The sequence below is a fragment of the Enhydra lutris genome, unplaced genomic scaffold (genome assembly GCF_002288905.1).
Source record: "Enhydra lutris kenyoni isolate GAN:26980312 unplaced genomic scaffold, ASM228890v2 scaffoldscaffold85, whole genome shotgun sequence".
Classification (NCBI taxonomy): domain Eukaryota; kingdom Metazoa; phylum Chordata; class Mammalia; order Carnivora; family Mustelidae; genus Enhydra; species Enhydra lutris.
Window position 1 is genome coordinate 7,261,035 of NW_019154169.1, and position 13,972 is coordinate 7,275,006.

Here is a 13,972-nt window from a genome sequence, read left to right on the forward strand (position 1 = left end):
TCAATACCTATCTAGTGTCTAGCTTAAGGAGGGGACTCTGGAGAGGTTAGGATTTTTGTTTTAGTTGCAAGTAGCAAAAATTTCGCTTAAATGGCCTACATAGAAATGGTAATTTATGGGCTTTAATATAGGCTTCAGGTATAGTTTGATCCAGAAGTCGTCAATGTCTGTAGGGTTCTGGCTCCATTTCCCTGTAGCTTTTCCTGACCTTCCCTCCTCTTAGTGTAGTCTCTAATCTCAGGCCAGCCCCCTTTACAGTCTGAGGTCCACATATGTTATTGTCCAGAGAAAGAAGGGGCTGGAGTCCAACATTCCCAAGCAAGTCCTATCAGTCACTTTGATTGGATGGGGATGGGTCCTGAGCTCACCATTTTACTACTCACACTGCCGGAAGTTAAAGCCAATTGAGCCCACCACTGGAGCTGAGGACAGTCCTACCCTAATCTCTTGATTATGTGTGAGGAAGGACAGTTCTCGTAAGGAAAATGTGCTGTCAAGAAGGGAAGAGACTGAAAGGCAAAAACAAAACAAAACAAAACAAACCCCTGCCCCAACAAAAAGATCCAGGGCTCTGCCATGCAGACTGAGGGATGAAGCGGTTGTCCTTGAGATGAACACCAGGGAGAAGGAGAAGGTTTTGGGGACAGACTGAGGCCTTCGGGGTCATGGCATTTATGGCAGTTCAGGTCTGAGAGACTTCTGGAGGAGGTCATCCAAGAGGCTGCAGGGATGTCAGATCTGGGGCTCAGGAGGAAGGTTGGGGATGGTCAAGCCGTATGGCACCATAGTCCCCAGTAAAGACCCATCAACAATATTAACTGCATTGAGGCAAATAAGGAAAATGTGATAATATCCTGTTTTGTCCTGTCTTAGTCTGTTCAGGTTGCTATAACAGAATGCCATAAACTGGGTGGCTTACAAACAACAAATTTATTTCTCACCGTTCTGGAGGTTGAAAGTCCAAGATCAAGTTGCTGGCAGATTCCATGTTTGGTGAGAGTCTGCGTCCTGATTCATAGATGGCCATCATTTTGGTGTGTCCTCATGTGGTGAAAGAGTTAATGGAGGTCTCTGAAGTCTGTTTTATAAGGGCATTAATTCAATTCTGAGGGTTTCCAAAGGCTCCACCTTCTACTACCATTACATTGGGGGGTTAGATGTCAACATCTGAATTGGGGGGGAGGACAAAAACATTGATATTGGGTCCATGGCAGAGCCCTTTTCTTCAGCAAAATACATTTTCATCTCAAGCACACATGAAACATTCTCCAGGATAGAGGATATGTTAGGTCATAAAACATGTCTTTTCTTTTAAAGATTTTATTTATTTGACACAGAGAGATCACAAACAGGCAGGCAGGCAGAGAGAGAGGGGGAAGCAGGCTCCCCGCTGAGCAGAGAGCTTGATGCGGGGTTCGATCCCAGGACCCTGAGATCATGACCCGAGCCGAAGGCAGAGGCTTTAACCCACTGAGCCACCCAGGAGCCCCATAAAACATGTCTTAATAAAATTAAAAATATTGCTTATTAAAAGGCAGAGATTGGCAGATTGAATTTAAAAAATGATCTATCTCTTCTTTATGGAAATAAAAATGATTAGAAGAGCATGTTATGAACAACTGCATATCAACAAATGGAATAACCTAGCTGAAATGAAAAATTTCTAAAAAAAATACTAAAAAAATCTTTTTAAAAAATTACAGATTCAATTTCCTTGCCTATTCTAGACATTCTCAGATTTTCTATTTATTCTTGAGTCAGTTTCAGTAGTTTTTACAAGATGAGAAAACTAAAGGCCAATATTCGTCATGAGTATAAATGCAAGACTCCTCAACAAAACATTTCCAAACTGAGTTCAGCACTGTATTCTAAGGATTATACCCTGAGACCAATTGGGATCTATCCCTGGAACACAAGGACTTAACATACAAAAGTCAACCAGTGTAATACATCGCATTAATAAAATAAAGGAAATACAACCATGATCATCTCAACTGATGGAGGGAAAAAAAAAACATTTGACAAAACTCAACACTCTTTCATAATAAAAATACTCAACAAACTAGAGTTAAATAGGGTTAAATAAGGGAAATATATACAAATCCCAAAGCTAACATCATACACAGTAGTGAAAGACTGAATGCCGTCCCCTAAGATCAGGAATGATCATGGACACTCATTTCTACTTAACATACTATTGGAAGTTCTAGCCAGAGAAGTTAATAAAGAAAAAGAAAATAAGGTCACCCAAAATAGAAAGGAAGAACTGAAGTTATCTCTGTAGATGACAGGAAATTTTATGTAGAATACACACAGAGCACATAAGTGAATTCAGCAAACTTGCAAAATCAACACACAAAAACCAATTGTATTTCTATACACTATCAATGAATAATTTGAAAAGGAAATTTTTTAAATTTTTTATTTTTTTATATACATATAATGTATTATTAGCCCCAGGGGTACAGGTCTGTGAATCGCCAGGTTTACATACTTCCCAGCACTCACCATAGCACATACCCTCCCCAATGTCCATAACCCCACCACCCTCTCCCTACCCAACCCCCACAACCCTGTTTGTTTTGTGAGATTAAGAGTCTTTTATGGTTTGTCTCCCTCCCAATCCCATCTTGTTTCATTTATTCTGAAAAGGAAAGTTTAAAAAACCCAATTCTATTCACAACATCAAAAAGAATAAAATATGAATAAGTTTTATAGGGGTGCTTGGCTGGCTCAGTCCATAGAGCATGCAACTCTTGATCTCAGGCTTGTGGATTTGAGCCCCATGTTGGCTGTGTAGAGATTACTTAAAATCTTAAAAAAAGGATACATTTGCACAAAGAGGTGAAAGACTTGTATACTGAAAACTCCAAAACATTGCTGAAAGAAATTAAAGAACATGTAAGCAAATGGAAAGACATCCCATGTTCATGAACTGGAAAACTTAGTATTGTTAAAAAGATAGTACTACCTGTATTCATTCGCTAGGGGTGCCATAACAAAATACCACAGACTGGGTAACTTAAATAAAAGAGATTTGTTTTCCCACAGTTCTAGTGTCTAAAAGTTCAATATCAAATTGTCAGGAGGTTTGGTTTCTGAGGCCTGTCTCTTTGGCTTGCCGATGACTGCTTTTTTGCTGTATTCTCACATAGTCTTTCCTGTGTGTGGTCACATCCCTGATGTCTCTCTGTGTGTCCAAATTTCCTCCTCCTCCTCTTCTTCTTCTTCTTTTTTTTTTTTTTTAAGATTTTTAATTTATTTACCAGTGAGAGAGAGTGAGAGAGTATGAGCAGGGGTAGGAGGCAGAGGAAGAGGGAGAAGCAGACTCCCCGCTGATCAGGGAGCCCCACATGGGGCTTGATCCTAGCACCCTGAGATCATGACTTGAGCCAAAGTCAGATGCTTAAGTGACTGAGCCACCCAGGCACCCCCAAATTTCCTCTTTGTATAAAGATTCTTGTCAAACTGGATTATGGTCCACCCTAATGGGCCTCACTTTAACTTCAGCACCTCTTTAAAGTCCCTATATCCAAATACAGTCACACTCTGAGGTATTGGGAGGTTATGGCTTCAATATTTACATTTTTAGGGGATTTCAGCTCATAACAAGACCAAAAGTGATACACAGATTCAAAACAATCTCATAATCCCAGTGGCAATTTTGCAATCATAGAGAAACCCATCCTGAAACTGATATGGAATTTTAAAATAGCCCAAACAGTCTTGAAATAGAACAAAGTTGGAGGACTTATACTTCCTAATTTCGAAGCTGCAAAGCTACAGTAATTAAAACAGTGTGATACTGATATAAAGAGAGACATATAGACATAACCAATAGAATAGAGAGTTCAGAAAATAAGCCTTTACGTATACAGTCAATTGATTTTTGACCAGGATGCTGAAACCACCCAATGGAGAAAGGACATTCCTTTCACCAAATGATACTGGGAAAACTAGATATCCACATGCACAAGAATAAATTTGAACCTTTATACCATACACAAAAATTAACTTAAAATGGATCAGCTTCTTAAATTTAAGATCTAAAACTGGGGCAGCTGGGTGGCTCAGTGGGTTAAAGCCTCTGCCTTCGGCTCAGGTCATGATCTCAGGGTCCTGGGATGGAGCCCCGCATTGGGCTCTCTGCTCAGTGGGGAGCCTGCTTCCTCTTCTCTCTCTCTCTCTGCCTGCCTCTCTGCCTACTTGTGATCTCTGCCTGTCAAATAAATAAATAAAATCTTAAAAAAAAAGATCTAAAACTATAAAACAGGTGAAAATCTTGACCTTTGATTTGGCAATGATTTCCTAAGTATGATACTAATAGTCCATGCAACAAAAGAAAAAATAGACAAATTAAACCTCATCAAAACTAAAAAACTTTTGTGAATCAAAGGACTCCATCAAGAGAGTGAAAAAACAACCCATAGAAGGGGAGAAAATGTTTGTAAATTGTATGATAAAGACTAATAGCTAGAGGGGCACCTGGGTGGCTCAGTCAAATTTAGGCTCAGGTAGATAGAGCCCATGTGGGGCTTCTTGCTCAGCGGGGAGTCTGGTTCTCCCTCTCCCTTTGCCCCTCCCCCCTGCTTGTGCTCTCTCTTGCTGTCTTTCTTACTCTATCTCAAATAAATAAATAAATAAAATCTTTAAAAAAAAAGTATAAGAAAATGCAATGACCACACAGAAAATTTCAAAGAGGAAATCCAAATATTCAATAAACACAAAGGATGCTCAACTTCATTAATATGCTAATGCAAACGAAAACCACTAAAAACTAATGGTTGTCCCTTATCAGACTGGCAGGAAAAAGAAGCACGTTGCTTTTTTAGAAAATATGTGTAGCACGACTCAGTTTTTATTTAAAAACTCTTAAAAATAACACAGCTAACTGGAATTGAAATAAAAACTTTTTAAAAAGTGTTTTTTTTTAAAGTGTTTTTTAAAAAAGGATTTTATTTATTTTTTAGACAGAGATCACAAGTAGGCAGAGAAGCAGCTAGAGAGAGAGGGAGAAGCAGACTCCCTGCTCAGCAGAGAGCCCGACGCGGGGCTCGATCCCAGGACCCCGAGATCATGACCTCAGCTGAAGGCAGAGGCTTTAACCCACTGAGACACCCAGGCACCGCTAAAAAAAAGTTTTGAAAGACAGGCAATTTTACATACCCATTCATTCACTCATTCAACAAATATTCATTGACTGTGTACCACATGCTGAGAATACAGAAATAAAGAAAACCGGTAGATATCCCTGCTTTTGTGGAGCTGACATTCTAAAGGAGAAGACAGAGAGTTGGGTTTGAGAAAAGGGGACATGTTGAATAGGTGGGTGTGATATATGCAGAGGAAACGGGAGTAGGGATAAAAAAATGGGAATCCTCCGCGTATATGTGGTATTTAAGGCATAATACTGGATGATTTTTGTACAGTTTGTGCCTATTTTTGTAAGCTTGTAGAAAATGTAGAAGGATGCACTGAGAGACTCCACGGAGACCTCGGTTCAAATCTCGACGGTTAGTCTCTGGGAAAGTCACCGAGCCTTTCAAAGCCTGTTTATAAAATGGAAATAATGACACAGCTCCACTACCGCCCCCTCTTGGCTTAAAGAAGCTTCTGAGAAGGTGGGCTCTCGAAGACAGAAACGTAGCGTCGCGAACGCCTAAACTGAAGCCATGGCAGCCATATTGGTTACGGGAGGCGGCGAGGCGTTACGACTGCTGCCATTTTCAGTTATGGCAGGAGAGGACTTCCGGTCACCATCTTGAATGACGGCAGAGGCGGAGCACTGACTGACATGTTCATTAAGGGCCGGACTCCAAGGGCACCTCCCCGAGAGCGACTGAATACGAACCGCGGCGGGCGGAGGAAGGCAGCGGTAGCCCCGCCCCCCATGCTGGGCTCCACCTCCCGGCCCCACTTCCGCCGGGCGAGCGTCTGTAGGCGACGCTGCCGTAAATCGGGCCGGAGGTTTGCCGCATCACGGAAGATGGCGGCCACGGCGGTGAACGGGGTGCCGGGCGCCTCGAGCTCGGGCTCTGCGGCGGCCTCGGGTGCAGTCCTTCAGGTCGCGGCCGGCATGTACGAGCAACTTAAGGGCGAGTGGAACCGTAAAAGCCCCAATCTTAGCAAGTGCGGTGAAGAGCTGGGCCGTCTCAAGGTAGGGTTTGGCGGGGGCCTCTCTGAGGGGTCTAGACGTAGCTGAGTTCCCGGCCGCGGGCGAAACCAGGGCGTGTTGGGGGATCCAGTAAGGTGAAGGATTCGGAACTGCCAAAGTGCGGACTTACAGAGATGAAGAAGAGGTTTGGAACGGATCAGAGACGGCTCCACAGTGGCGGGGCGTGGGGGGAGCCAGTGATGAAAATGTTCAGGCATAACTAAGTGGGGGGTTAAAGTTTTGGTGTTTGGAGGCCTAGCTGGCTGGAGTGGCAGGATGGGCGTATTGGAGTTTTTCTGATGGTGGGTTCTTGACGAGAGCAAGTGGGGAATGAGGACGGGACAGGGTGATGAAAGGAGGCTGAGATGAAAGGTTGCGTGGTTAGACCAGACCAGGTCAGGGTCTGAGAGTATCTGGGGCTTAAGGACGCATGGCGGGGTGTGGGAGAGGGTGGACAGCGGAGTTTTGAGGATAGGACTGAATCTAGAAAAAATATTGTTATAGGAGAGGACCAGAATGGTGTTCAGGGTGCTTCAGACCGAACGTTGTTTGGGAAGGAGTACAAGTATGGTGGGCTGAACTGAGTCTCTGAATGGGGCGTGTCTGTTAAATGATATATGGGCTGGGTGATGGGGGGATGTTACCTCCCTTTCCTCCTGGATGTAGATATGGGGGTAATGGGAGGTGTAGCTGGGCCCAGCCCAATAAATTGTGGAAAAAGTCTGCCAAAAACTGAAGGTGCTAGCGTCCTCTCACCCCCTTGATTCCATTGAGTCAGGGATGGAGGGTGTTTCCTATTTTCCCAGTGGGTCTATTTATAATTGTAACCTGAGGTCATCCTAAATGGGCACTCAGTGTGCCCAGGCCTGTTCTGAGTGCTTTCTGAGGACTGACTCCTTTAAAACTCACAACAGCTTTGAGTCAGGGATGATGATTAGTTCTGTTTCCTAGGTGGGCAGACTGAGGCTTTGCAAAAGTAAGTAAACCTGTACTTGAGGTCCCAACTTCTTTCTTTCCTTCCTTCTCTGCTGTCCTTGTCAGCTGGTTCTGCTGGAGCTCAACTTCTTGCCAACTACAGGGACCAAACTGACCAAACAGCAGCTTATTCTGGCCCGTGAGTGTTATTGGGGCTGGTGGGGGGTGATGGGCTAGGGGTGATGGGAGGAACGGCAGGAGTGGTAGTCAGGAGAGGGACTCAGGCACCTCTTGAGAACCTGCCCTGTCACCCACAGGTGACATTCTGGAGATTGGGGCCCAGTGGAGCATCCTGCGCAAGGACATCCCCTCCTTCGAGCGTTACATGGCCCAGCTCAAATGCTACTACTTCGATTACAAGTGAGGATGGGTCCTGCCCCTGATTGGGTGGGGGCAGGGGGTTATATGGTAGTTTTTTGTTTTTCTTTATTTTGTTTTTAAATCACTGGTTCTCCAGCGACTCAGGTCATCTTCCTTCAACTGGAAACTCCCTGTTTGCCTAACTCTGTCCCTAGAGCATACAGGGTCAGGAGTTTGAGTTTCCTGCAGGTCCTTATCCTGAGATTGTACCATCCGGTCTCTGTTGGCCTCCAGTCTCTTCCCCTCTCCACGTTCCTACACTACATTTCTACTCTGCACTGTAGCTGCCTTTCACCTGCCCTGGCTCCAGCTTTGCCCCCTTCGATTCTTCCCCCATGACAGCCAGTAGAATCTTTGCGATGCTAAAATTTGACCAATATTGATACCCTGATTGGAACCTGTCATGGCTCTCCATAGCTCTCAGGCTCCAGACCAAACTTTCCTGCAGCCTCCAGTACTGTCTGAGCCATGATCCCTCTGACTCTGCCTCCCCTACCTCAGCCGGTCTCCCCCACTGAACTCCTAAAGTCAGAGGGGTCTTAGTCACTACTGCATTCCAGTACTGCCTAGCACGAGGCTGGGCCCAGAGCAGGGATTCACTGAATATGTGTTGAATATAAAACATGATGTTTTTTAACTCAATGGTGCTTGAGTGGATTAATAATTAAGAATTTGACATCAGAAGTCAGACAAACCTGAGTTTGAAACTGATTTTGCCGCTTCCTGATTATGTGGTCTTGGGCAAATGACTTCACCTCCTCATACCTCAGTTTCCCCCTTAAAGTGAGGTTGATAACTCCTAATATCATAATCACAGCTAACGCACAATATTTGAGTCAAGTACTGTTCCGATCACTGTACCTGGTTTAAGTCATTTGATTCACTTAACCCTAATTCACTTGACCTACCTTTTAAGAGTTGGCTGCTGCGGTAATTCTCTTTTTATAGTTGGGGAAACTGAGTCTGAGTCACTTTACTGAAGTGAGGTCAGTTTCTTGGGCCCATATGACTTGTGACTTCTTCATGCCTCTCTGGACTTCAGTTTCATTTGAAAACTCAAGACCCCATACTTCTGCAAGGAGACACCACGGGTCCATCAGGGTCTCTGGAGGCTGGAGTCGGGGGCTTATAGGTACTTAAGCCCTCCTTACGTTGGTTCTCCCATCGTGGTCCACAGGGAGCAGCTCCCCGAGTCAGCCTATATGCATCAGCTCTTGGGCCTCAATCTCCTCTTCCTGCTGTCCCAGAACCGGGTGGCTGAATTCCACACAGAGTTGGAGCGGCTGCCTGCCAAGGACATCCAGACCAATGTATACATCAAGCATCCTGTGTCCCTCGAGCAGGTGAGGCTGGGGAATGGGCGTGGAGGGAGGATCTGGAGGGGGTGGTGCAGGTGCAAACATTAGGGAAGATTTCCTGGAGGAGTGAGCTGGGGTCACCTGTCTTCAACTTGGGGACTCATTTGCTCATTTTTTCAACAGCTGTTGAGCCCCAGCCACGTGCCATGACACTGATTGGTTTTCAGACTGTTCTACAAATAAAACATTAAAATCCGGGATCTGGTGGGCATGACATTCAGATGAGGAAGCAGACAGTAAACAAAAAGATTAAGTAATCTATGTGTTCTGTCAGATGTTAAGTGCTATGGAGAAGAACAAAGTAAGGAGGGTGGAGAGTTGGGGCAGGGGTGAGTTTTTTTGTAGTGTGGTCAGGGAAGACCTTCTGAAAAGGTGAGATTTGAGAAAGATTTGAAAGGGGCCATGAACCCAGCCACGTGGACATCTGAGGGGAAGTGAACCGAGTAGAGGGAGCAGCCTAAGGTGCTGAGGCAGAAACATGCCTGGTGTGGCTGAGAGTAAGCCAAGAGTAAAGTATTTCTAGGACAAGGTGAGCATAGTCAGGGAAGAGCTCTAGTACCTAGTTTAGGAGGTAGTTCCTAGAGCTGAGGTCTCATGGAAGGAGTTTGCTGTGGTGAGAAGATGGGAGCGAGCAGTTATGGCTGGCTGCACAATGCAGGCAAAGGACTGGAGGGATGAGCTCTGCGGTGGGTCCGGCTCTCTCTCCTGTGGAGAATAGGTAAGAGCATTAGCTATCAGCACAGGGCAGTTTGGAGAAAGAATGTGCATGCGTGTTTGTGTGTGTGTGTACACACAAACCAGGGAGTGCTTCCTGGAAGAGGAGGTGCTCAGTCTGCATGGGGAATCATGGCTGTACTCTAAGGGTGTTCTAGCAGAGGGGATTATGGAGGCACTGGGAATGTGGTGAGGCCTCAGCTGGCAGGCCCCTATGCTACCTCTTCCTTATCCTCTTTTCCTCTCCACCCCTGGCCTCTGTAGTACCTGATGGAGGGCAGCTATAACAAGGTGTTCCTGGCCAAAGGCAACATCCCTGCTGAGAGCTATACCTTCTTCATTGACATCCTGCTTGACACTATCAGGTGTGTGGGGTGGGGCAGGGTCCTGTAGAGTTCAGAGAGTTTGGACTCTGGAGTCAGACAGCCCTGAGTTGAAGCCCATTCTGGCCACTTGTAGTCTGGAGAGGTTGGGCACATCACTTCTCCTTCTCTGTGAACTGGAACTTGTCATGAGATTGTGGAAAGCAGCCCTCATCCCACTGGGGGCTGTTTATCTGTGTGCCCATATGATCCAGGCTTGGGCTTGGCACCCAGACAGCACTCAGCAGGCAACACCCAAGCTGCCTGTCTTAGAAGTGCTCCAGTCCATGAGGCATGGGACCTCACCTCAGGTCTCTTAAACTGTGGAACCCTCAGTTTCTTCTTCCTTAGAATGGGGCCATTAAGTCCCGCTCAGGGGTTGCTCTGTGCACAAGTGACGTGACATGGGCAGGCGGGCGTGACACTGACACATCCCTTGAGGAATAAAAGGGTCCAGGTGGTGGCAGAGCGGGTTCATGGGTGCAAAGTGCCAGACTGAGATGGGTTTCCATTTCTTGGATGGCAGAACCAAGCCCAGAGATGTGGTGGGAGTGAGGAGGGCTAGCTTATGAGTTTAGGTTATTTTTATTTTTTATTTTTTTTTAAATATTTTATTTGTTTGACAGAGACACAGCAAGAGAGGGAACACAAGCAGCGGGATTAGAAGAGGGAGAAGCAGGCTTCTCACCAAGCAGGGAGCCTGATGTGGGGCTTGATCTGAGGATTCTGGGATCATGACCTGAGCCAAAGGCAGACACTTAATGACTGAGCCACCCAGGCGCCCCAAGTTTATTTTCAAATAAATACTTGGTTCTCCAAGGAGCGCCTAGGTGGCTCAGTGGGTTAAGCCTCTGCCTTCAGTTCAGGTCGTGATCTCAGGTCCTGGGATTGAACCCTGCATCGGGCTCTCTGCTCAGCAGGGAGTCTGCTTCCCCCTCTCTTTCTCTGACTGCCTACTTGTGATCTCTCTTTTTCTGTCAAATAAATAAATAAAATCTTAAAAAAAAAAAATTTGGTTCTCCAAAATGAACAAGGAGTGGTATGCAGGGAGTGTCTGCATACCTGCCGCTTGGTCTAAGAGATAAAATACATCAGAAAGGGATGCACCCTCCATGTCACTAACTTGTCCCCAGAGCTCACGCCTTTGTTTTCAGTGACTTGATCTTTGCTGTTTCTCTACTTCAGTGTTGATCTTATGCTTCTGAACAGGGGTGGCAAGGAACCCTCTCAGGATTAGATCTAGAAATGGGGTACAGCAAGCACCCTCGGGTATATGGGGGGTGATGCAGTGAAGAGATCCCCTCACGTGAGTCCCGGCCCGGGTTTCAGACAGCCTGAAGTCCTAAGGACTGGGAGTGGGATTCAGAGTTCGAGCCCAGTAGTCTCAGAGATCTGGACCCTGCTGTGGCCCTGGCTTTGCACCTCTGGTCACGCTCCTGCCCCTTTCCAAGCCTGGATGAAACAGGGCAGGAAGCATGTTTCAGCCGTCAGTGCTGAACTGCAAGTTCAGAGCTCACATGTGTCAGCCCTGGGAGGACAAGCCCTGGAGAGTTGTCTGTGTTCAGTAATGAGAACCTTGTCTTTCCTCAGGGACGAGATTGCTGGGTGCATTGAGAAGGCCTATGAGAAGATCCTTTTCACTGAGGCCACCCGGATCCTCTTCTTCAACACACCCAAAAAGATGACAGACTACGCCAAGAAGGTGCCTGGGGCACAGGGCAGGGAGGCGTGGGGCCAGGGGTGCACTCACAGTAGGGTTGGGGGGCCTGGAGGGACTCTGGAGCAAGACTGCACATGTTTAAATCCAGCTGTGTGACCTCAGGCAGGTTGCTGAACTTCTCTGAGCTTCGGTTTCCTGATCCATAGAATGGGGGCTGGAATTTAACATGTGGGTTGAGCTTAGCATAGCACCTGGCAGGAGGTGGAGTGGACGCTGATGCCCAGGGCCTGTTGAGCTGTTGTCCTTAACAGAATTCCTTAGAGGATGCAGCTTTTCTCTGCAAAACCTTGCCTCATTTGGCCTGGGGTGTTTATGCAGCAGTAGTGCCCTTGGAGGTGCTAGGGCAGGGGGTGGAGGGTAACTGAGGAGGGTCAAGACCAGACTAGAAGAAGTGAAACTGAACTTCAGCTGTGGTGACAGCTGATACTTAGTGATCATTTACTTTGGGCCAAACGCTTCTCGGCGCTTAGAGAATTGGTTCACGGAATCCTCATAGCAGACCCAGGGAGCTGTGTGATTAGAGTCCTTGCTTCAAACGTGGAGCAGCTGAGGCACAGAAAGGTGAAGTCACTTGTCTAGAGTTGTGTGGGTAGAGTAGGGTTGGCAAGGAACGTGAGCCAGGGCCCAGGTGGGCAAGTGCTGGCTCTGTGGGGTGGGGAGGGAGCTTGTGTGATCACCCCACCCATCTGTCACCCTTCCCTTCCTGCAGCGAGGGTGGGTTCTGGGCCTCAACAACTACTACAGCTTTGCCAGCCAGCAGCAGAAGCCAGAAGATACCACCATCCCCTCCACGGAACTGGCCAAACAGGTCATCGAGTATGCCCGCCAGCTGGAGATGATCGTCTGAGCACCCCCAACCCCGGCGCCGGGGCGAGGCCGGGCCTGCGGCATTTAAAGCAGTGGCAGGGCAGGACTTCCTCCAATAAAGGTGGATTGACCTTCTCTCTTGTAGGCCCTTGTCTCCCCGGGTGGAATGGTGGGGAGACAAGTTCCTTATCTTGGAAGAACTTAGAAGTTTGGGGGCCCTCTGGGGTGGAGATAACCCTCTGTTGGGTCAGCCTCTGCCTGGCGGCCGTTGCTGAAGCTCTCCGATGGCAGCTGTGACGGGGCCCCGGTGGCAGGAGAGCCCAGGGTCCAGGTAGAGGGATTGTTGCAGCCGGCTGTGGACCCACGGGACTGCCAGGCCAAGGCACGAGTTTTTCAGCGAAGGGGGTGATGCATCACAGTTTTAAAAACGTTTGCAATTAAACCAGTTTGTTCAATGACATGTGAAATGGAACCCGTCTGTGGGCTACCAGTTTGAGACCTCTGTGGAACGATAGGTGTGGGTGCTGGCAAGCCTGCCCTGGTTCCCAGCCTTCCTGAGCCGGTACTGTAACTTAGGACCCCCGGTACTGCCCCCAGCCTGTGTTTCCTGCCATGACATTTTCGAGAAGGTGTTTAAGGCAGCTTCCAAATCTGGCTGAGCCATTTGTGGGACTTTCAAACAAAGTCTTCTAGAGTCTGTTTCCACACCTGTATAAGGGAGTGATCACCCCTGCTTTCCAAGGGGATTTGTGCCGAACATCTCAGCTTGGCCTCAGGTTGGCTCAGAAATGGGGCTGATGGTATTAAGGGTAACGAGACTGTCTAACCTGCCGGGCCCATCAGTCCAGGTGCCACATGCCTGGACCTCCGTGACTGCTGTCAGGGTCCAGTCTCCTTAACTGTTTCTAAGACGTGCTTTCGTGGCGGCCTCTGCCCTAGCCCACCCCATCCCTTCAACCCTGAGGAAGTGACTGACAGGTAGCTAGACATCTGGATGGTTATTTTATTGTCAAGGACAGGGAAGCAGAGGGCACTGAGCAGACTGCACTCAGTTGGAATGGGTGGCCTGCAAGTCGTAGTGCTCCAGCCCGGCCACCAGGGAGCCAGCCAGCTTGATGGTGGCAACCCAGGGTGGCTCGCTCAGGTGGTTGGTGGGCGTGCTCAGCCTAGGGGGAGGGTAGAATCAGCAGGGCCTGGCCATGTGGTGGAGCCCTTGCCCCTCCTAGGTTTCACTTGCCCCATCTGTATGAGGGGCCATGTATCACAAAGGCAGTCTAGGGCAGGGTTGTATCCACTTAAATTTAGGAAAGGGGGCTAAGGATTGGTGATATTGTCTGTGTCTATACTCCCCTCCCCCCCACCTGGCCCATCCCTACTGAACCCTCAAGGGGTCCAGAGCAGAGGGTCTCTTGGTGATTCAGGATCTTTGGGAGCCAAGGTCAGATGAACCCTGGTGACCAGATTCTGAGATTCTGTGTGTGTGTGTGTGTGTGTGTGTGTGTGTGTGTGTGTGTGTGTGTGT

The 13,972-nt window shown here is 47.5% G+C and overlaps 2 protein-coding genes across 3 annotated transcripts in view; one reads left to right on the forward strand and one right to left on the reverse strand.

Annotated features, from left to right (window-relative positions):
• Positions 1–5,783: 5,783 nt before the first annotated feature.
• On the forward strand, positions 5,784–12,906 carry LOC111161550 (proteasome 26S subunit, non-ATPase 8). Of its 2 annotated transcripts, none has more exons than XM_022525285.1 (7): positions 5,784–6,157; positions 7,196–7,268; positions 7,387–7,489; positions 8,667–8,832; positions 9,826–9,926; positions 11,514–11,625; positions 12,353–12,906. In XM_022525285.1, exons 1-7 carry the CDS (start codon positions 5,795–5,797, stop codon positions 12,488–12,490), a joined length of 1,056 nt encoding a protein of 351 aa, XP_022380993.1. In that variant the 5' UTR covers positions 5,784–5,794; the 3' UTR covers positions 12,491–12,906. The 2 variants fall into 2 exon arrangements, with proteins under 2 accessions (XP_022380993.1, XP_022380994.1); XM_022525286.1 differs by having other exon boundaries at positions 5,784–6,064.
• Positions 12,907–13,478: 572 nt separating this feature from the next.
• The window catches only part of LOC111161595 (gametogenetin), a 3,314-nt gene continuing 2,820 nt past the window's right edge, over positions 13,479–13,972 (reverse strand). The window contains exon 3 of the mRNA XM_022525350.1: positions 13,479–13,616. Within this exon, the coding sequence (XP_022381058.1) occupies positions 13,499–13,616 (118 nt within the window). The 3' untranslated portion in view covers positions 13,479–13,498. The remainder of the gene's footprint in view (positions 13,617–13,972) is intronic.